The following is a 21,661-nucleotide window of genomic DNA, read 5'->3' as shown; positions in this document are numbered from 1 at the left end:
AAAGCTTGATTCTAACTGAGGAAGAGAGAAACTAAAATATTACTATGTAATAAAGCCTTTGTTGTCTTTGCAATGGAATCTTGTGCAAATGATTAATGAAAACGGTGTTTAAAATCTTTAAAATGTTATGCTTATTCCACATAGTCAAATGTTCTCAAGTATTAGAGACAGACTAAATTTGCAAAACATGGAGGGCTTTTTTTCTTTTTTTTAATCCAAGCTGCCCCAAATTTAATATCTTTTGGTCAGGTACATCTCAATAGCACATGTAATTATCTGATAAACTCAAAGACTGTCAAGCAGCCTTTGTGGCAGTTTGAATATATAAGTCATATTATCAACGGTAACTCAGCACAAATGGACATATTTGGACAATGCTCCTGAAGGAATTAATTTAACCAGTCATCAATGAAAGAAGGCTCTGTAACTTCTTTAAAACAAAGAAAAATAACAGTGTCTCTGACTCTATTGTGAAGGAATTCAAAAGCAGGGTTATTAAAGTAGAATCTAAGAAGGACTTTGATACTGTCTCTCACCCCATCCTCATCAATAAATTAAGCAACTGTGGCATTGATGCCTGCACAGTTGGATGGGTAAAAAATTTGGCTGATGGGGCACACCCAGAGAGTAGTGGTGGAAGGGTCGTACTCAACCTGGCGAGATGTGAACAGTGGGGTACCCCAGGGCTCGGTGCTTGGGCCCCCACTGTTTAACATCTGCATCAGCGACTTGGACAAGGGGGTGGAAAGCACGCTGTCCAAGTTTGCTGATGACACTAAGATGTGGGGCAAGGTGGACACACTGGAAGGGAGAGAGAGGCTGCAAATAGATTTAGACAGACTACAAAAGTGGGCAGATGAAAATAGGATGGGGTTCAACGTAGATAAATGCAGGGTGCTACACCTTGGGAGAAGGAATCCACAGCATACATACAGGCTGGGGAGTTCCTCTCTTGAAAGCAGAGACAGAAAGGGATCTCGGAGTCATTATTGACTCCAAGACGAACATGAGCCGCCGATGCCAGACCGCAGCCAGCAAGGCCAGCCATACCTTGTCATGCATCCAAAGGTGCATCTCAAGCTGGTCCAGAGAGGTGATAGACCCCCTCTATGCGACTTTGGTCAGGCCACAGTTGGAGTACTGCATCCAGTACTGGGTGCCACACTTCAAGAGGGATGTGGCCAGCCTGGAGAGGGTTCAGAGGAGGGCCAACCGCTTGGTGAGAGGGCAGCAGGACAGGCCCTACGAGGAAAGACTGAGGGACCTGAACCTGTTCAGCCTCAGCACGAGGAGGCTGAGGGGAGACCTGGTGGCTGCCTACAAACTCATCAGGGGAGATCAACATCAAATAGATAGAGCCCTTTTCTCCCCAGCACCACCTGGGGTGATGAGGAACAATGGTAATAGACTGATGGAGAAGACGTTTAGGTTAGATATCAGAAGGCAATATTTTACAGTTAGGGTGGCCAAAATCTGGAACCAACTTCCCAGCGAAGTGGTCCTCGCCCCTACCTTGGGCTAATTCAAGAGGAATTTGGATGATCACCTGTCTGGTGAACCCAACATTCATTCCTGCCTGTGGCAGGGGGTCAGGCTAGATGATCTGTTCCGGTCCGTCCTGACCCTAGTTACTATGAAACTGTAAAACTATGAAAGATTGTCCCATTATCTAGGATATCTGGATTGGATCTTGAATGTACTGTTAGCATCCCTATTTTGGCAAAACCATGAATCACGCTTACCACTTGATAGACTTCAGCAACGCTCATAAGCTAGTGCTCACCTAGAACCCATCACTGAAGTCCGATTAACTTCAGTAGCATTTGGCATATTCTATAATGTTTTTCTGCACTGAGGCCCCTGAGTATAAAAGACCCTGTGCCAAGCAGATAGTTTTGCAAGTTTGTGGAGAGCGGGAATGATTCTGGCAGACCTCACTGGAGAGCTGTACACCCCTTGCATGATATGAAAACAGTTCTACAGAAGCTGGATCATGCAGGTAATGAGGAAGCATGCTCCAACGCTGAGGAGAGGACAGTATTGCAAAGCAGATCCTTCTCATTCTGTAGCCATCAGTGGCAAATATTTCTGTCCTATAGATCATTAGTACTCTGGCCTGTTAGGTGGATTCTGCACTGGAAAGAACATTTGGCCTTACATCCATTCAAAGTATAATATATAATCCTCTCTCTGGAAGGTCTATATTCCAGTGCATCATCCCATCCACAGAAAACACTGACAGTCAACTGCTTAGGATTCTTCTTTAACTACCTGAATGGTCAGGATGGTGAGTTATTTTAAACCAAAAAGGAGGGTAGGAAAGAAAGAAGAAGAAAAGAAAAGGAAGACCTCAACTTAGAGGCCATTTGCTGCAACTAGAGAGATGTCCAGATGACTTGTTTCATATTACTCCTAAAATGCAGAGGAATCAACCATAAAACAAAAGGTAGGGAGGAACTTAATTTATTCCAGGTGTACAAAGGAAAGTGCTTGGATCTACTTAAGATAAGGAATGTTATTGCCCAAGAAAGAGAAATGTGTTGGACGTGAAGCGTAGCAATGATTGATTGAAACAGCATTAACTTTAAAGAAAATGCTCACTTCCACTAATGTTGCTCTGTCAGTCATATGAGAACAAAATAGATACATGACTGTGTTCTCTTAGATGAAGGTATTTTGCTTTTCATCAACTGTACCTGTATCATGTGCATTGTATGTACAGATAAAATGTGAAAATAAGCTTTGCAAAAGCATTACACACCCAATGAAATTATTTCTTACTGGCCAGAAAAAAATCAATGTACCTATCTATAATAGCAGTCAACATAAGATCACTATATATAATAGCAATCACCATTGCTTGAAGAAAATAGCAGGTATTTCTTATAAATACATACTGTCCAGTTTGTAACTTGGAATATGGTGACTTGAAAGTTTGTTCATTATCTGACATTAGTGTTTGATCAGTCTCTTCCTAAGGTCAGCAGACTCCAATGATCTATACTTTCTCTTCTGAAGGTGATCCTTCTGAGTCAGGATGGCAACAAATTGGCAGTAAAATGCAGAAAGAATGCATTGCCATTGCTCTTGGTTCTGTAAATGTAGATTTTTTTTTTCCCTATGGGTAGTAAATGGAGAAATCTAGGTCACAAGTATTTTCATAAACACCAAGTTAGCTTACAGTAATAAAACACAAATGAAAGCAATGTGCATTCTCATCCATATCACAGGATATTTTCACTGGGTTAGTATTTCCTAAGGACATTATTTTGATTAATCGATCTAGAAAATTAGAAGTCAGCTGGTGAATTTGATGAGTGGTATTTTCAATAATGGATAAGTGAATTAGACGAATTCTAACACCCCTTGAAAAAGCAACAGGACGTGCTTGTGCATGTACATGTACATGCTAACACTTTGAAAATATTACCTCACATGACCATTAGCTATCCATGAAAAATCACGTCCCAGTTCTACCTGTAGTTACTGGGGCAAATCATAGCGTGGGAGGGAATTCAGGGGTCATCTGGTCCAAACTTTTGCCCAAAGTTAGGTATGCTGCTCCTTTATTTTTACCTAAATAAGCCTCCCACTGACTTCAGTGAGAATTTGGACTGATAGAAATACTCTGACCAGAGAAATCCAGGGCAGCCTAAGGGCCAAAAGGGGAGCACATAAAAAGTGGAAACAGGGTGAGATCACTAAAGATGAATATACCACCTCTGCTCGTGCTTGTAGGGAGGCAGTTAGGCGGGCCAAAGCTACCATGGAGCTGAGGATGGCAACCCAAGTAAAGGACAACAAGAAATTGTTTTTTAGATATATAGGGAGTAAAAGGAAGGCCCAGGGAGGAATAGGACCCCTGCTAAATGGGCAGAAGCAATTGGTGACAGACAGGGGGGACAAGGCTGAACTCCTCAACGAGTTCTTTGCCTCAGTGTTCCTAAGCGAGGGGCACGACAAGTCTCTCACTGGGGTTGTAGAGAGGCAGCAGCAAGGCGCCAGACTTCCATGCATAGATCCTGAGGTGGTGCAGAGTCACTTGGAAGAACTGGATGCCTTTAAGTCGGCAGGCCCGGATGGGCTCCATCCGAGGGTGCTGAAGGCGCTGGCCGACGTCATTGCAGAGCCACTGGCGGGAATATTCGAATGCTCGTGGCACACAGGCCAAGTCCCGGAGGACTGGAAAAGGGCTAACGTGGTCCCCATTTTCAAAAAGGGGAGGAAGGAGGACCCGGGCAACTATAGGCCAGTCAGTCTCACCTCCATCCTTGGTAAAGTCTTTGAAAAAATTATCAAGGCTCACATTTGTGAGAGCCCGGCAGGACAAATTATGCTGAGGGGAAACCAGCATGGGTTTGTGGCGGGCAGATCGTGCCTGACCAACCTAGTCTCTTTCTATGACCAGGTTACGAAACGCCTGGACACAGGAGGAGGGGTGGATGTCGTATACTTGGACTTCAGGAAGGCCTTCGATACGGTATCCCACCCCATACTGGTGAACAAGTTAAGAGGCTGTGACTTGGATGACTGCACAGTCCGGTGGGTGGCGAATTGGCTAGAGGGTCGCACCCAAAGAGTCGTGGTAGATGGGTCGGTCTCGACCTGGAAGGGTGTGGGCAGTGGGGTCCCGCAGGGTTCGGTCCTTGGACCGATACTCTTTAATGTCTTCATCAGCGACTTGGACGTGGGAGTGAAATGTACTCTGTCCAAGTTTGCAGATGACACAAAGCTATGGGGAGAAGTGGACACGCCGGAGGGCAGGGAACAGCTGCAGGCAGACCTGGATAGGTTGGACAAGTGGGCAGAAAACAACAGGATGCAGTTCAACAAGGAGAAATGCAAAGTGCTGCACCTAGGGAGGAAAAATGTCCAGCACACCTACAGCCTAGGGAATGACCTGCTGGGTGGCACAGAGGTGGAAAGGGATCTTGGAGTCCTAGTGGACTCCAAGTTGAACATGAGCCGGCAGTGTGACGAAGCCATCAGAAAAGCCAATGGCACTTTATCGTGCATCAGCAGATGCATGACAAATAGGTCCAGGGAGGTGATACTTCCCCTCTGTAGGGCGTTGGTCAGACCGCAGTTGGAGTACTGCATGCAATTCTGGGCGCCACACTTCAAGAAGGATGCGGATAACCTGGAGAGGGTACAGCGAAGGGCAACTCGTATGGTCAAGGGCCTGCAGACCAAGCCCTACGAGGAGAGACTAGAGAAACTGGACCTTTTCAGCCTCTGCAAGAGAAGGTTGAGAGGCAACCTTGTAGCTGCCTATAAGTTCATCACGGGGGCACAGAAGGGAATTGGTGAGGATTTATTCACCAAGGCGCCCCCGGGGGTTACAAGAAACAATGGCCACAAGCTAGTAGAGAGCAGATTTAGACTGGACATAAGGAAGAACTTCTTCACAGTTCGAGTGGCCAAGGTCTGGAACGGGCTCCCAAGGGAGGTGGTGCTCTCCCCTACCCTGGGGGTCTTCAAGAGGAGGTTAGACGAGTATCTAGCTGGGGTCATCTAGACCCAGCACTCTTTCCTGCTTATGCAGGGGGTCAGACTTGATGATCTATTGAGGTCCCTTCCGACCCTAACATCTATGAATCTATGAAATAAGGACTTTGGAGTTGGTGGGAATTTTTCTTAAGTAAGGACTGATGATCTGATCCATTTCCCTAACAATCAGTGGAGTGGATTTTATTGAATTTCATGGTATCTGGATCAGGCCCTAGGTAAGAACTTCAACATTTTAGTTGAGCAGAATTAAGAAATTAGGGGGTGGGGTTCATTTGCAATGTTTTATTTCCTCTTCTTTATTATAAAATTCTAAACATTGTTCTCTAGAATCAAACTATAGACTGGACTTAGTTTGTTGGTGATAAATAATTCAGGTGCCATAATTTCTTTGACATTAAATGGCTTAGGCACATGGAAAATTAATGCAGATCTACTGTGTCCCTCAAGCTATATACTTTGATACTAGTCCTTCTTTTGATTGGTTATAGCTAATGCATATATATATTCTTGTGTACTGTACTGCTTGACCCAAATGCTCACCTGACAGCAGTAAAATAGCCTTGTAATTACTGTGCAACATATGTGCATGCTTTTGTCTGTGAAAAGAAACATTATCCCACATTACTTTTCCCCAGTATTACCTTCACTGCCACATTACCACAAGAATTAGAATATTTTGGCATTTTATTTCACAACTGTTAAAGCTAAGTTGCTGGGCCTGAATCACAATCACATTACACAAGTACTGTGCCAAAGTAGCTCCTCACACAGAAGGCTGGAAAAATGTGGTGGTAAAACAAAAGGGTCTATTAAACATTCATAGTAAACTTGCTTTAGTTCAGATATCATTCAGAGGAAGGACTAATTGGAACAGTGAGGAAGCAGGTAAAATATAATCTTGCTTAGTAAACCTATAAAGAGATTTTACAGTGCAAACAAAGGAAAAATTAGAAGTAAAGGTAGTGGTAGTGACAGCAAAACCTTTGTGTTAAGATATAAGCTTGAAATGCCTCTTAACCTCTTGCTTGTATTTAACCTCAGAGACACTGGTATTGTTTCTTAGAAGAAAACCATAAAGACATGTAAAAATAGACCCCAGGGAGAGATGAAAGGACAACAATGAGAAAAAACACAAGGCTTAATTGTTATTCACACTCATTTTAAAGGCCTATTTACACGGGTGAAGTTACATGTTGCACTAAATCTGTGGGATGTTAAGCAGTTAAAGTTAGAACATGCTATGAGCAGTCAGACATTAAAGGTTAAATACTGTTTCTTGCCTCCAGCTCTGACTTGCCACTGGAGGGGTAGTGAGGAATGGCATGGCTAGGAGCCAGGAAAGCTGGGATCTATCCCAGCTCTGGGTGGAGGGGGAAGGTGTTGGGAAGGGCAGGGACTGAGTGGTGTATCATGGGATGCATATTGCTAATTTTATCTCTGTGGAGAAGACTGAAGTACTGTTACAAGTTAGGTAGCATGGCCCAGAATTAACCCTATCCTGAAGTTACATAACTTTGCAATGCTCAAAGGACATGTAGCACCAGTTAACTGGTGCCTGAAGTATGGTCTAAGTGTAAGCTGTAACTTCACCCTCACAAAATAGAGCCGTAGGACCAGACACACTTTAGTAAACTAGGCCCCAAAACAGGACTTAAACACATTCAGATACCTAAGTCATAAAATAACTGCAAGTCCTGGCTAGACAAAGCCTTGGCTGGGAAGATCGAGTTGGGAATGGTCCCGCTTTGAGCAGAGGGTTGGACTAGATGACTTCCTGAGGTCCCTGACAACCCTCATTTTCTGAGAGTCGATGATTCTAAGTCCATTCAGGGACCCAACGGATCCAGACCATGCCTGGACAAGAAATGCAAAACCTGCTTACAGAGATGCACCCCAGAGTTGTCTCCACATGCAGGAAAGGCCCATGTGGGTTCAGGTGCAGAGACATGGGACACAGAATCTCAGACACCTTGTTCCTGTGTGCCATAACCCATGCAGAGGCATGGGTCAGCATAGGTCCCAGCAGGAATTGAGGAAAGGAGCACAGGAGCCAGGAACTCCCCGGTGCCCAGTACACACCTGCTGGGCCCCATGTTGACCCATGCCTCCACACGAAGCACAGATCAGCACATGTCCTGGCATGGAGGTGTGGGGCACAGTGGATTCCCTGGCTCCCACACATGACCCAACCAGTGCTGGGGCCCACGCCGATCCATGTTTCAGGAGGAGACTTCGGTCAGTGCAGGTCCTGGCATGGAGGCATGGGGTACTAGGGATTCCTCAACTTCCACACTGCCCTGTGCTGGGATTCATGCTGCCCAATGCCACCACAAGGCATGGATCAGCACAGGTCCTGGCAAAGAGGCACGGGGTAGCGTGGGGGCCGGGAAATTCCTGGTGCTCCATCCCTCCATGCCAGGACCTGCATCAGCACAGGACTCAACACAGGTCCCAGTAAGGAGGCACAGGGCCCCAGAAATTCCCCAGCTCTTCCACCTCCTTGCCAGGACCCAAACCAACCCATGCCTCAGGTGAAGTCATGGGTCAGCATGGATCCCAGCATGGGATGCTGTAGAGTGGCACAGGAGCCAGGGAATCTTCAGGACACCATGTCTCCATGTTGGGACCCACACTAGCCCATGCCTCCACCTGAAGAACAGGTCGGGCAATGAGCCAGGGAATCCTCATTGCCTGACACCTCCTTGCTAGGACCAACGCCATCTTGCATTTTATGGAGGAGGCACAATCCAGCATGCATCCCTAACTGGAGTCACAAGGTCCAGGGATTCCCTGGCTCCTATACCATCATATGCCTCCACTCCAGCCCATGCCAGGACCTGCACAAACTAGTGCCTCTCCATGTGGCACAGGCCAGTGTAGGGCCCAGTGCAGGACAGCAAGGGACCCTGGGATCCTTGGGCAGGGATGCGGGACAGGGCATGATGTGTGTGTCACCCAGTAAAGCAGATCAGTTGTGACAGGACTTGGGCACAGGAACCAGAAATGAATGTGAGCCACTGTTGGTTTTCTTAAGGTTTCTGAAATTATGCTTGCAATTTTTACATGAACAGCTGTTTCTCTATGCAAAACTCCATATCTGCAGATGTAATTAACTTTTTGTTTGGATGCATGTATAAAATAATATTCTTGCAAAATTTGTGCACATACATTGTGGGCTCTTTGAAATTGTGGCCCCTTTTCTTCCTAATTCTGCTATACAATTTCTCTCCAATGAATCCCACTCTGACATTATACTAGAACAAATTCTGCTGTGAGCAATAGTATTCAAGCTACACATAGTATCTGAGACAGATGTTTTCTTTTTCATATAACAGCTGCATAGTGAAACAAGTTTTTCATAGAATCACCCACAGTTGCAAAGATAGATACAGTTATCTGCTCCAATGCATCAGGCTCAGTTCATGAATTAGGATCTTTACATGCTCTACACCCCAAGCGCTAAGAAGCTGTCAGATTCTCTGCCCTTTTGGACAACTACAGGTCTGTGCCTCCATGCAGAACACCCATTCCAATCTTGATTATTTTTATTATCTCTGGACATTGAATGGGAAGAAAGAGGCATGAAGCAAAATCATGATCTTGTGCGAGTCAATGGCAAAATTTCAGTTGACTCATGTTGGATGAGTATTATATCCTGAGTGCATTGACTTTCCACTTTTCAAAAATGTCCACTGATTTTTTTTATTATTATTATTTTATTTCAATTCCTTTATTTTATCCTTCTCTGTCTTCAAAATCAGGAATTTTCCAAAAGTGACTTGTTTATTTGAAAACATCTGACTATATAGATGTAAAAAAAAATCTTGTGACTATGCTGCTTGGTCAAAATGGTATTGCAGTGCCTTCTCCCCAGTAGACTGAAAAATCATGATTCATCAGTGAACAAAAAAGAAGGCAAGAAACAAATCTGTATTATTGTGCCTAGAAAAGAAAGAAAAGTAAAATGATGAATGACAAACTCATGAAAGTAAGATAGGTAAGAAGACTGAAGCATGAAAAAGCACAAGAAAGAAAGGATTGACAAATGGAGAGGGAAAAGAAGAAAGAGGAATAAAATGGGATAGCAGTCAAGGGAACAAAAGAGAAAAGAAAGAGGTAGGGTGGTGGAACATATCAGAAGAAAGAATTTTTAATGACTAAGAACAAAACAGGAAGGCAACAGCAACAAAGGCTAGATACAGACATTCAAAAAGCCTGAGGCAAAATTGATCTTAATTAAATGGTTTTCTGTAGGCGGTATAGGTTAGGTTATGAGCGAACAGAACACACATTCACCCTTTGTTGGGGAGGGGAACACGAAGGCTGCCTGCAGTGGCCAAGGCCAGCAGATTGGGGGCACTCCAGCATGCCTCCCAGCAGGCTCCCTGGGATGCCGAAGATGGGCAAGCACCCAGGCCACGCCTGATTGGCTGCTGGGTATGGGCAGTCATGCCCCCAACCCACTGCCATGTCATTTGTCGGCTGCAAATGGGAAGCTTGCTTGTTCATGTCTGGCAGGCCGGTCAGGCTCCATGGAGCTGCACCCGACAACAGGGGTACTCCTGGGCTTCATGTCAGGTCTGTGTCAGCAGGTCAGCATCATGGGGTGCTTTGTGATGGTGTGTAGGGGCATGGCCTGGGGACATGGGTGCACAGGTACCAGGACTCATGCGTGGGAAACAGATACCTCCCTTCCCCATTCCCACTGCCTGTCTGGGGCTGACAGCTGGCCAGAGGCAGGAGGTGGGGCTGCAGAAAGGGTCTTTTCTGGAAAGGGCCTGTGCTGAGGTGGCTCTAGGATAGCTCAGGGGCAGGGCCCACTGGGTGCTTGCCCAGAGCAACTGAGTACACGGTGAGTGCTAGCGCACCTCCCTGTGAGAGGGAGCTAGCGGGCAGCCACAAAGGAGCCTGGGATGCACGTGGACACCTACCTAACTTGAATTGATAGGGGTTCTGGTGCTGAAATTCAATGCACCAGTATAACCAAAATGGATTAAGTATGAGTGCATGTCAACCCAAGTCTATCTTCGACAGGATTCTGCGATTTTTAGACCAGTCTGTGTGCAGTGAACTTCCATTCTGTTACAAGTTTAGAGTGCTTTCCGATTGCTTAGACCACTAAAAATGTAATGTCTGTACCTGTCCCAAGAGGGGAAACCTACAGAACTGAGTGGCTAGTTTTTCCTGGAAAGATTGCGTAAAACAATTAAAATTACAATTTTATGTTAAGTTATTTTAACTAAATGTCTTTGGTGTGAAATATTTCAGCCAGCTTTAATATATATAGCAAGTAATTTCTACCATGGAGTCAGTTGCTTGAGCATGCTCTTTACATTTCCTCTCTGGCATCCACTAACCAATCTCTCCTAAGACTTATTTTGGCATATTAAGAGGTTTCAAACACTGACCACTTGGGGAAAAAAAGTTTCCTCAAAAAATGACATTGACTCAAACCCTCAAATAGGCAGTTCACTTTTCTGCATCCGGCACTGGCATAGAATACTGTATCTGACAGGTTTAGGCTTGGGGAACTCATGCTTTATTTCATGCAAAAGGATATATATATAGCTTTCTAATAATACACCCACACTTTCTTTTAGCTGTAGTTTCTATAAGGTGTACATTTGGTAGACTTCAGAGCAGATACATTGTTATATGTAGGAAAGGTTTTTAGATTTTTTTAAAGGTGTTTTACATTTTTTAGTTATATTTGTCTCCCTTTAAACCCTGAACAGTTGAATTCATCAGAAGTGAAGGGTTCTAGGTTTACGTGCTGAGGCATACAACAACTACTCTAATAATTTTCTTTTAATCTCTGTGAAATATGTTGGAATATTTTTCTCCCATAAAATAAAAAAAGGGATAACTTATCCCTTGATCCCCCTCAGACCTTATACAATAAATGAGAGTATAGGTTATTAAAATGGCTTTATTGACATGAATTGGGGGCGACTGATGTAATTCAAATATGCTTACACAATTCATAACAATAAAACTTTTATATAATAACATCATGTATTATCCATAGATACACATGCACAAGTGCAAAACTCAGCTTCTGAACTAATCAAGTCACCTTGCAGTAATCTCATTTTAAACATAATTGTACAGGTGCAGGAATGTAGCCAGTTATGTACCAGCCCTCACATAAGGACTAGATTGTGCCTTCAGACAAAAGATGGTGCATAAACTGAACCATCCAAGACTATAGGAGTCACTGAGTCTGAGACAACCCTGGAGACGCTGCCTTTTCTGCTTCTCCTTTTGTCCCAGGATGCATGGTAATTTGTTGCTGGGCTATAAAAACAGCCAATCCAAAACATGATCTCTATTCTCCAATATCATGATAACGGAGCAACACCAAGCCTCCATCCGTTCCTGTTCTAGAGAACCCACTTATACTTGTGCCTCAGACCAAGGGGCTGAGTAGCACAGAGAGGTCTTGAAGAGAGGCTCTTAATCTCCGGTGTAGTCTGGAGAAGACTCTTACCCTGTGCTTCCAAGTATTGGTTTTCTTTCATATGGGCTCTTCTTAAGAGACAGGCTAACATGCAAACTGAAGTGAATTCAACAGCCTGGAGAAGCTAGCTCATCAGAAGCCAGATCTCCTGCAAACAGTTTACAGCAGTTTTAGAAAGAAGCACATGGAGTGCAAATTAGTGCATGTCATATAAATAATGGCTTTCATGCCTCATTGCAAATGTAGTATTTAAACATCCTTGTCTTGTGAGTAATTTCCTAGTTTCACTTTGTGTGAAGGCATGAATACAAGGGAAGCAGTTTTTCTTCCCCTATCCTACCCCCTCCCCTCTGCCTTTTTAAGACTGCTAATTTCAGTTCACAAACACTGTCGGAGCCTGCAATTCCAATTTTCTTTTCACAGTATAAATGAAAACTGAGCACTGAAAATGGTCAGATTTTTCCCTTTAAATTTAAAAGCCAGTTTTAAACGCAGCCATGACTTCTAATAACTTTCAACCCCATTATGACACAATGTAGGTCTGTGACCAGTTGTGATTATTTCACAAAAAGTTTTTCGTAGGTGTGGTAGAAAAGGATTTGAAAAATCAGTCTCCCCTAGTTGGGTCTATGAGATAATCCAGAAAGACTGGGCAAAGGCTGTTAATGAGGAAAAGTTCAATATACACATCTTGTCACTTGTTTTGAGAAAGAATCCTTGCAAGATGGTATGACATATATTTCCTGGCAGTGGGATGAAATATATTGCACATCCAACAGTTTTATGTTCTCCTTTTGCTCCTCACTGAATTATCCCCAGCTCAATAAAAGAAACTTCAATTTGTATGTGTTGCTTTTTATTTAATAAAATTTGGGGCCTTTTGTTATCTTACATCCAGACAATTGATGTGGAGATATGCTTTTTACTTCAAATGAAACTGAAGTTTCACACAAGAGGAGCCAGGGTGATAGTTTTGGGTGTCTTTGAAGTATCAGTATATAATACCATCGTGTTTTACCCATAGATACACATGCACGAGCACAAAACTCAGCTTCCAAACTAATCAAGTCACCTTCCAGTAATCTCATCTTAAACATAATTGTACAGATGCAGGAATGTAACTGAGCACTTAAATGGAGACTACATAACACAGTTATGTACTCTTCAGAGTACCAGAGGTTATCCATGGACACCTCTGCATCTTGCACTCTGCTGTGGGAGCAGGATAGCCAACCCAAGATCTTTTTTTTTTTTTTCCTGACAATCTGCAAAATTTTTACTGACAACCAAACCTTTTTACCTAATGTAAATGTAACCCTTCTTACGGACCCTCAATGGGGCCAGATTCAACAATAGAGAATTAACACCACCTTTTAACACAGTCTTACATGACTGCAGCAGGGGTTTACAGAGGGCTGCCTCCACCTCGGGAGACCCCTGCTTACCCCATGCCCAAGGGCCCCTAACTACATGCCACACCATGATGCCCTCGCCCATCAAACCCCCTCACCCTTACTTCATCAACCATGCTTGCCCCATCCCAGCAGGTATCCCCACCCAGTGCCCCTTCCCCACTCCGAGGCCCCCACTTGTGTCCCCACTACATCACCCCCTCCATGTCTAACTCTGTGCCTCAGGCTGCCCAGCCCCATCTACGTTTGAGGTGAGAAGCCTTTACAGGCAGCACAGCCCGATGCAGCAAGTGGCTAGAAGAGGGGGGCTGTAGACGCTCCTCTAGGCTACAAAGCCCTGTGAGAATGCTGTCTGCTGGGCTCTGTGCATCCCCTCCACATTCTCTGCAGCAGCAGTGACAGGGGAGCAGGCTGTGAGGAAGCTTACTTCTCCTTCCAGCCTCAGGCCACCAACCTACCCTTTGCCCCATTTCCCCTTTTCCCCAACCTCTCCTTCCACCCCTACATGCCATTTTTGTCCCTCCACCTTCTTTTCCGTCCTCCTCCCCCCCCCCCCACTTACCCTCGCTGCCGTGCTGTCAAACTCCATTCCCATGTCAGCCTGGAGCATGGCCCAGTCCAGCCCTGTAACAGTGATGCTGGCTCTGTGCTGGTGCTACGGGGCTGGAATGGAGCCATACTCCACATCCCAGGATGCAACAGAGACAAAGCCTGTCAGCACCAGAGCAAAGGTAAGTGGTGGGGGGTGGGAGGGGGAATGGGGTGGTGGGAGAGACATGGGGGGAAGGGGGCCGGGGAGGTGAGGCAGGGGGCACAGGAACGGGGGCCTCCAGGTGTGGCAGAGGGGCAAAGGTGGCAGGGGAGTAGGTAGCAGCTGCTGGTATGGCCCCAATCCATGTTAAACGGAGGGGGAAAAAAATTGTCTTGCAATCAAGTAAATAAGTTGCAGCAAGGAAATTTTAGGTTAGCTATTAGGAAGAATTTTCTCACTAGGAGGGCAGTAAAGCACTGGAACAGGTTACCCAGAGAGGTGGTGAACTCTCCATCCTTGGAGGTTTTTGAGGCCCAGCTAAACAAAGCCTCGGCTGGGATGATCTAGTTGGGGATGGTCCTGCTTTGAGCAGGGGTTTGGACTAGATGTTCTCCTGAGGTCCCTCCCAAACCTCATTTTCTATGATTCTGTGGTATTCTTCTAACTGGACAGGTATTGAACCTAATAAATATTCCCCTAACTCCTCTGACAAAATGCTAAATAAAACAAGAATAACATGTTTTATCTGACAGCCATTTTGAAAATGTACTAAGTTTAAATAACATTCATTTAATGGTTGAGTCTTCTTCAGACAGATGGAGTAAGTGAGATAATTGTGAAAACATGCTTAAAATGAAAATATGCCAGCAGGTGAAAGGGATGAATTTAGGTAACATGGAAATAATATTCCTTATGTGCTTTCCCAGCCTTCAGTGGTAGAAGAACTTTCTATATAAGCAAACAGAGAGGTGTCATTTAGTGGACATTAATAGCAAAGTTAATTGACAGCATTTGGCTCAGATGTCTGTATTTGAAAATGAAAGAGTAGCTTTTAGTCCATGAAGTATTGACAGAGTTTATTCGGTTGGTTCCATTATTTCTGAGACAGTAATTAATTTCCCCAAATCACATACAGTAAGATAAGACTTTGTCTCATTTTAGTTCACTATAGAAATACTCAAGAGTCCTTATTCAGCAACAATGCATTGTCTCTTGTAATACAATTAATGACAGGCTGAGCACAGAAGAATTTCCATCTAGTACAGGAGGTACAATCGAGAAACAGAGCTTATTGTAGTCACTGGCTGCTTTGAGATGGACCCCTATTGCTTAGTAAGTTGACATACACATTGGAATGGCATTATTTTGAGGAAAAAAATAATACTTTTCAAGAGGAAAAGCATTGTAATGTTTTGAAGTGAAATGCCAAGTCGTTTTCTGTAGGTGTAGGATAGGCCAACTGTAGTATCTTATAGCAGATGAGAGCTACTACACAATAATATAAAAGTAAAATAGTTCCCACTGCAAAGCAATCACTAACATGTTTTACAGTTTTCTGAAACTGTTCTTTCATCCAGAGAAAAAAAACATCTTGGTATACTGTGTGTATATTATATGGCTATAGTACAGCATAGTATATATTATGAAATGTAAACTATACTATACCCATACATATATAATACTTATACATTAAACTAGGGAAACTGCTAGGGAGTAATGTTTTAAAAATAATAATATCAGAAACTAATGAATGAAGTATGGGTTATGCCAAGCACAAAATGCTCCCTCACACATCAAAGCACCCCCCTTCTCTCCCCCCCCCCCCTTTTTTTTTAAATTGTCTGCTGGATGTCTGTGCTAGCTGCTGTTTTCAGTTCTGGTTGTCAGAATGTGTTACCATTGTCTTACCAGCATTAAAAATCTCTGTGGCATTATTCTTAATTCAATGTTTTAAAAAAGAACTTCACATCTTGTCTGTGCACTGTTAAAGCAGGCTATAAGAAATAACATCCTTTTGTACACCTCTGGCAAAAGGTTTGCTGACAATTAATGTACTTTTCTAAAATGCATGTTGGAGGGGTGGCTTGATAAGCACACATTACGCGTGCATTCTCATCCTAATATGCTTAATAATACCTTAGTTAACATTGATATTATACTAACAGAGTTTTCAGCTATGCATAAATATTTAAAATGGAGTTTTATGATCCAACTTCATGTCTAATGATAGTATTCTGCCCTACTCAGTGGGAAACCTAAGGCCAGTTCCCCATCCTCCTTTGAAATGCTTGCAGTCAGTCAGTGCTGGGAGTGCCATGGGTACTTTATTTCTTATGGTTTTGGAGACACTGGTATAACTGTATATAAAAATATCAAGGCAACCCCATCTTTTTAATCTAGGACACAACTGATAAATATTAAAAGAGAATCACTTTGCACACCCATGTATGCAGATATTTCATTCATGTTAAAATACCTCTCATCTTTCAATGAGATACAGTAAATAAAACAATAGGGATGGCCATTCATGTAAGATAAAGGGGTGAGTTCATACAGTGAATAGAACAAATACGCAAACTGATCTACTAAATTCAGAAGTTTGTATAACAGATGAGTGTTTGAAAAGTATTGCCCTTGCTTAAAAGTAGAGGACAGAGCTATGTAGTGCTCTGAAAAAGAGAAAAGTAGCAAGGACATAATGTGGAAGAGGAGTCAAAGCCTCTAAGAGGGAGTGGAGAAGCAGGGGTACTTGATTAGAGATGGAAAGAAGGGAGACGAGGGCACAGGATCCATGTGCCTGTTGTACCTATTGCTGGTATTTATTTGAATTAGGTATGGTCTGGTTAATTTTTCCATCCTGTTCATTAATCCATGTTAATTACTATTTTGCTGTCTTGATATATATAGCATCAACTTTTTGTTCTTTACTGCACCAAATAGAAAACATATGTTTGGCTGAACAGTCTGTGATATGGCCTCTAGCAAGAGAGTTAGCTCCAGTTTTCTTCAACAGAACACGTCACACCAGCTGAGGATCTGGCCTGCATTTCTGAAGTCAGTTTTTTTTTTGGCAGGCACAGATCACTGTATTGGTAAAATCTATTTTTTCCTGTGATTCTCATACTAGAGAGAGCTGCTGTCAAAAATGAATATGCCTCCAAGCATCAGTGTTTAGTTATCCTGGTGCACCTGTTATTCCAAAGTATTTAAGGACTCTGCAGTAAAAATGAAGACAATAACACAAATTGAGGGTTTCATTGCTCTTTTTTTTAAAGCCTGTTCATTCAAACAGATAGACATGAAAGAAACTGACTGGTGATCAATACCCCCAATATTTCAGAGTTTTTCAATAACCAAGTCATGGGTGTGGCATATTTCAGATGGGTACTTTTGCCTGAAGTAGTGAGCTCCGCTAGGCAGATATACTGCTGTAGCAGGTACATATGACTGCAACTTTTCAATATCTAATCTTGGTAATAACCTTTCCCTTGTTTTATCATCTACCTACAGCAAATCCTACCAGAGCAGGTGGAAGAGAGTATCCTGGCCCATCGGAGGTGATTCGTGAATCCAGCAGCACAACAGGCATGGTAGTTGGCATCGTAGCGGCAGCAGCACTGTGTATCCTAATCCTCCTGTATGCCATGTACAAGTACAGAAACAGAGATGAAGGCTCATACCATGTAGACGAGAGTCGAAACTACATCAGTAACTCAGCACAATCCAACGGGGCTGTGATTAAGGAAAAACAGCCCAGCAGTGCTAAAAGTTCCAACAAAAACAAGAAAAATAAGGATAAGGAATACTATGTCTGATCCCAACATCTAAAAGAACACTTGTATAGAAATAGTCTTCATTTTATCTGAGACATAATACAAACTTATTTACTTTACTTTTTATGAAGCACATACAAAACAAACAAACAAAGACAAGACAGGGAATGCAGTCAGAAAGGAAAGACTGTTTTTAAAAACAAGCATTTCATGCTCTTGTTTTTCAGAAACAGGAGTCAATACATTCCCTAGCATCCACAGTGTTTTCATTTACTCTGCCTGTCTTTATGTTGCTGGAACATTTCTGAGAGACAATGATGACACCATGCATTCATAAAGCAAGGAGTATTACTACGACATCAAGGCACAATATGAAACAAAACCAATAAAAAACACAAAACAGAAAAAAAAAGAAAAAAAAGAAGCTACCTATGATTCCGGATTTAGCCAAAGTGCTAGCGCTTTCTTGAGAAGTAAGTTAGTCTTATTGCCAGAGAAGACTGTCATTATACAGAGTGATTCAGCGAGCAAACACAAAGAGTTTGCCATCTGGTGCAGTGAAGCAATGATTGGAAACTTGCATTTGGAAACAAAGTGCTGGCTTTTCTGAAGACTTGCGTTAAAACACTTTCAAAAAGCCCCTTTCTGGTTGTGAGGAAAATAGTACGGAGGCCTTATTTTCAAAAACAAAACAAAAAGTACGGAATATAAGGCACATTTTCACAAAAAAACAAGAGGGCATAGATGCAATCATTGGGAAATTTTCATGCACGCTTAATATGTTATTACATATGTTTATATAAAAACACATCTATATGTGCTTTCTGGACTGTGATAAGTGATGTTTTATAGCCTGTTGTATAGAAAATGCAAACTATATCTGCTCTTCGGCCATTTTTGGTAAACTCAATGTTATAAGTGTTGCTAGGTATAGAAAGTTTTATGACATCTGGAGCAACAGACATATTTCAGTTTTTTGCAGCCATTATAAATTGTCACAATTTTCTTCCTTTTTTATTTTAAATTTACAGTGTGGTGATTATACTAAGGGGGATGTGTATGAATGTATATAAGAGTCAGCTAATTTTTTTCTTACCTGTACAGCCTCTATTCTGTTGCAATTCAGTTTTAGTAGTTTGTATGAAAGAAGTGGATTAGAAAGAAAAAATATATATATATCTATTGTATTTTCCTCTCCCCTCCTATCCCCAGTTCCTGCTTCCTATACATGTCAATTTAGTTAATCAGGATCGCCAGTTTTCCCTGAAATATACCACATCCATAAACTAACTGAGTATTTAGTGACTTAAAGTGACCTTTTGGCTCCAATCAAAGTTTAATCATTGGGCAGCATCTTTTGTTTTAAAGAAATCATGCTCCCTGGGAAATGATGAAGGCTTTGGGAATCTTAATTATGAATCATACAGCATGTATCTGGCATTCTGTTGTAAGTGTGATAACCACTACACAAGTGAGCGGTATAAGACCTAAAAGTTTGAGTCCTTCAGATTACCCTGGCTACTTCAACTGAGGAATCCCCCAACCCTATCCCCCATAAAAATAACTTGATGCGCATGCTAAACATTTTTTTTCAAAATTGTGCATTTTGTCATAAGAAAAGAAGTATTTTTAGCTAAGTTTATTCTATAGTATTACAAGGTACCATAACCACACACTGAAATATAAGTTGAGCACTGATCATATTTTAAAATAATACTTAATTGTTTTCTCTACATATATAAATAACACTACTGCATTTTAGTTAAACATATTAAATATGATAATGTTATGAATTTACACATTAAGGTTTTTTTTTAATGTTGTTTCATTGGGTTCACAGCAATAAATCACAGAGTAACATTTTACGTATATGGAAGCTCAAAGGGAATATGTTAGGCTGAGAAAGGGTAGTTCAATAGAAATCAACTGAATCACTAGAAGGCCTCCTGGGAGGAATATAGATGTTCACACTTTACAGACAGGAAGAAAGAATTTAAAATTAGCTTTGAACAGCAGGGGCAACACATCTTCTGGTGTGTTATTCACTGTAGCTGATGAAAAATGCTGGGTATTGGTACAGCTATCTATCTTGGACACAGAGTGCTTTGGAAATACATGTCGCTGACATGAGAGTGCCACTCTCAGAGGTTGCCAGATAAACCAAGGTATGTATTATACCATATTTGTAAGGGATTTTTCTTTCCATGAGCATTTGCAGGAAGTGGAGGTAAGGTTGTCTGACAGGGTCTTTTTTTGCTTGTTTGGCAGTTTGTTTGTTTGTTTTTAAACGCTGTTCAAAATCATCTCTTTGATTCATTGTTCACTTGTGGCACTCTTAACTTCACCCATCTTTGTTAGTCAGCTGTACTCAGGGAAAGCTAGGGAATAGGTATGCTGAAGGCCAATATTTAAATCATGAGTTTTCAGCCAGTGGGAGTGGGGGTGGGAGGGAAGAAGTTGACTGCCAGATAATGTTTAGAACTGAGATTTCCAGGGCTTCGAGATATGTGGAAGGACAAAGATGAGCTGAACAAAGGAGTTCTGCAATGGTACAGTATATGGTTTGGGCAGGTGGATATGGTTCTTTATAGCTTGATGTGGATTGTTGCAACCCAAGTAGCGTGACCAGGTCACCTGTCAAGCAGTTAATGTGCCAATAGGCAGACGTGTTAACTAAATAATGACATCAAAGAATAAAAGATATGCAACTGCTAAACAAATACATTTTAACACTGTTTCTGGAAGTTCTCTTTTTTCTCTTTGATTTCATGATTTAATGAAGAACAAACACAGAAGTATCAGTTTCAGAAGCTTCAATAACTGAATTAAAATTCCTTTATGTTAAAACTACCTAACAGAAAATTGGATCCCTACTATATAATAATCTAATTTGTTGATTGTGATAGCTTCATTTCTATTACTGTATTGTATTGCTTTTTTTAACAAACCGCTAAAATAATGTGCAAAATGATTCCAAACCCAAAACATCAAAAAGAGGCCCAATGCCCCTAACCTTATAGTGCTTTCTGTGATAGATATTTACAAATTTTTTGATTTGTTGCAAGGCCAATTTATCCATTATTGGAAATGCTAAGCAAGTGGAATTTACTGTTTTGTTAATAAAAATGTTTCTTAATACAACTGTTGACTTTTTTTCTTTTCTTACCTTTGCTTTCTGTCCCATATCTGTTAGAAGACATTAAAAACAAGACACTTTGAAATAACAGGATTTTGTGCTAACTGCAGCCCAGTTGTGCAACTTTTGTGGATGTTCACAAGCACTGATTCACAAGTGTTCCGCAGATGTTAAGGGAATGTCAAAGTATTGATCAGCATTACCTAGTGGTTCTCTTTCTGTGCCCTGTGATGCCAGTTAGAGCTGTTTGGAATATTCCCAACCAACACAATTAATGCCTTTTTAACCATATAATTATTTAACCATATATGTGTGTGTGTGTTTGTGTGTGTGTATACGGATGGATGTATATGTGTGTGTGTGCGTGTGTATTATATTGCCTTTTGTTCAAAACATGCTTCAAAAAAATGAAAACCAATTATTGGGGGGGGGGTTGCAAATACAGATGTTTTATCTCCCTCCTTTTTTACTCCCCTTGTTTTGTTTTTCCTCCTCTTTTCCAATGGAAAGCGGGTGGCTAAAAGTAGGGAATGAGAGCAAAATGTAAGTGTGCAAAAGTTTGGATTTTGCTTGGTTGAAAAGTATTAAGTATTAAAGTAATAAAGTACTAAATTCCTTTTGGTAAATATATGTATCAGTTTTCAACTGGTACTAGTTCTGAAGGCCTTTGGGGCCTAATTCAGAAGTAACAAGTGAAGTTACACATTACACTTAGACCATACTAAATCTGTGGAATATTAAGCAGTGTTAACGGGCTTTAACATTGAGATGCTCACATTTAAGTGTGCTTAGTATGGTCCAAGTGTAACATGTAACTTCACTCTAATTTCAAATATA

General features: G+C 41.9%; 1 protein-coding gene across 22 annotated transcripts in view; it reads left to right on the top strand.

Moving 5' to 3' along the window:
* Nucleotides 1-20,829, top strand: part of NRXN1 (neurexin 1) — a 1,201,358-nt gene extending 1,180,529 nt beyond the window's left edge. For all 22 annotated transcript variants that reach the window (XM_019497420.2, XM_019497419.2, XM_019497417.2 and 19 more), the window contains one exon: nucleotides 17,426-20,829. In XM_019497420.2, coding sequence (XP_019352965.1) covers nucleotides 17,426-17,730 — 305 coding nt within the window. In that variant the 3' untranslated portion in view covers nucleotides 17,731-20,829. The remainder of the gene's footprint in view (nucleotides 1-17,425) is intronic.
* Nucleotides 20,830-21,661: the final 832 nt, after the last annotated feature.

The sequence above is a fragment of the Alligator mississippiensis genome, chromosome 1, assembly GCF_030867095.1.
Source record: "Alligator mississippiensis isolate rAllMis1 chromosome 1, rAllMis1, whole genome shotgun sequence".
In the NCBI taxonomy this organism is placed as follows: Eukaryota; Metazoa; Chordata; order Crocodylia; family Alligatoridae; genus Alligator; species Alligator mississippiensis.
Note: the sequence above shows the minus strand (reverse complement) of the source record. Positions and strands in the feature narration are given on the sequence as shown.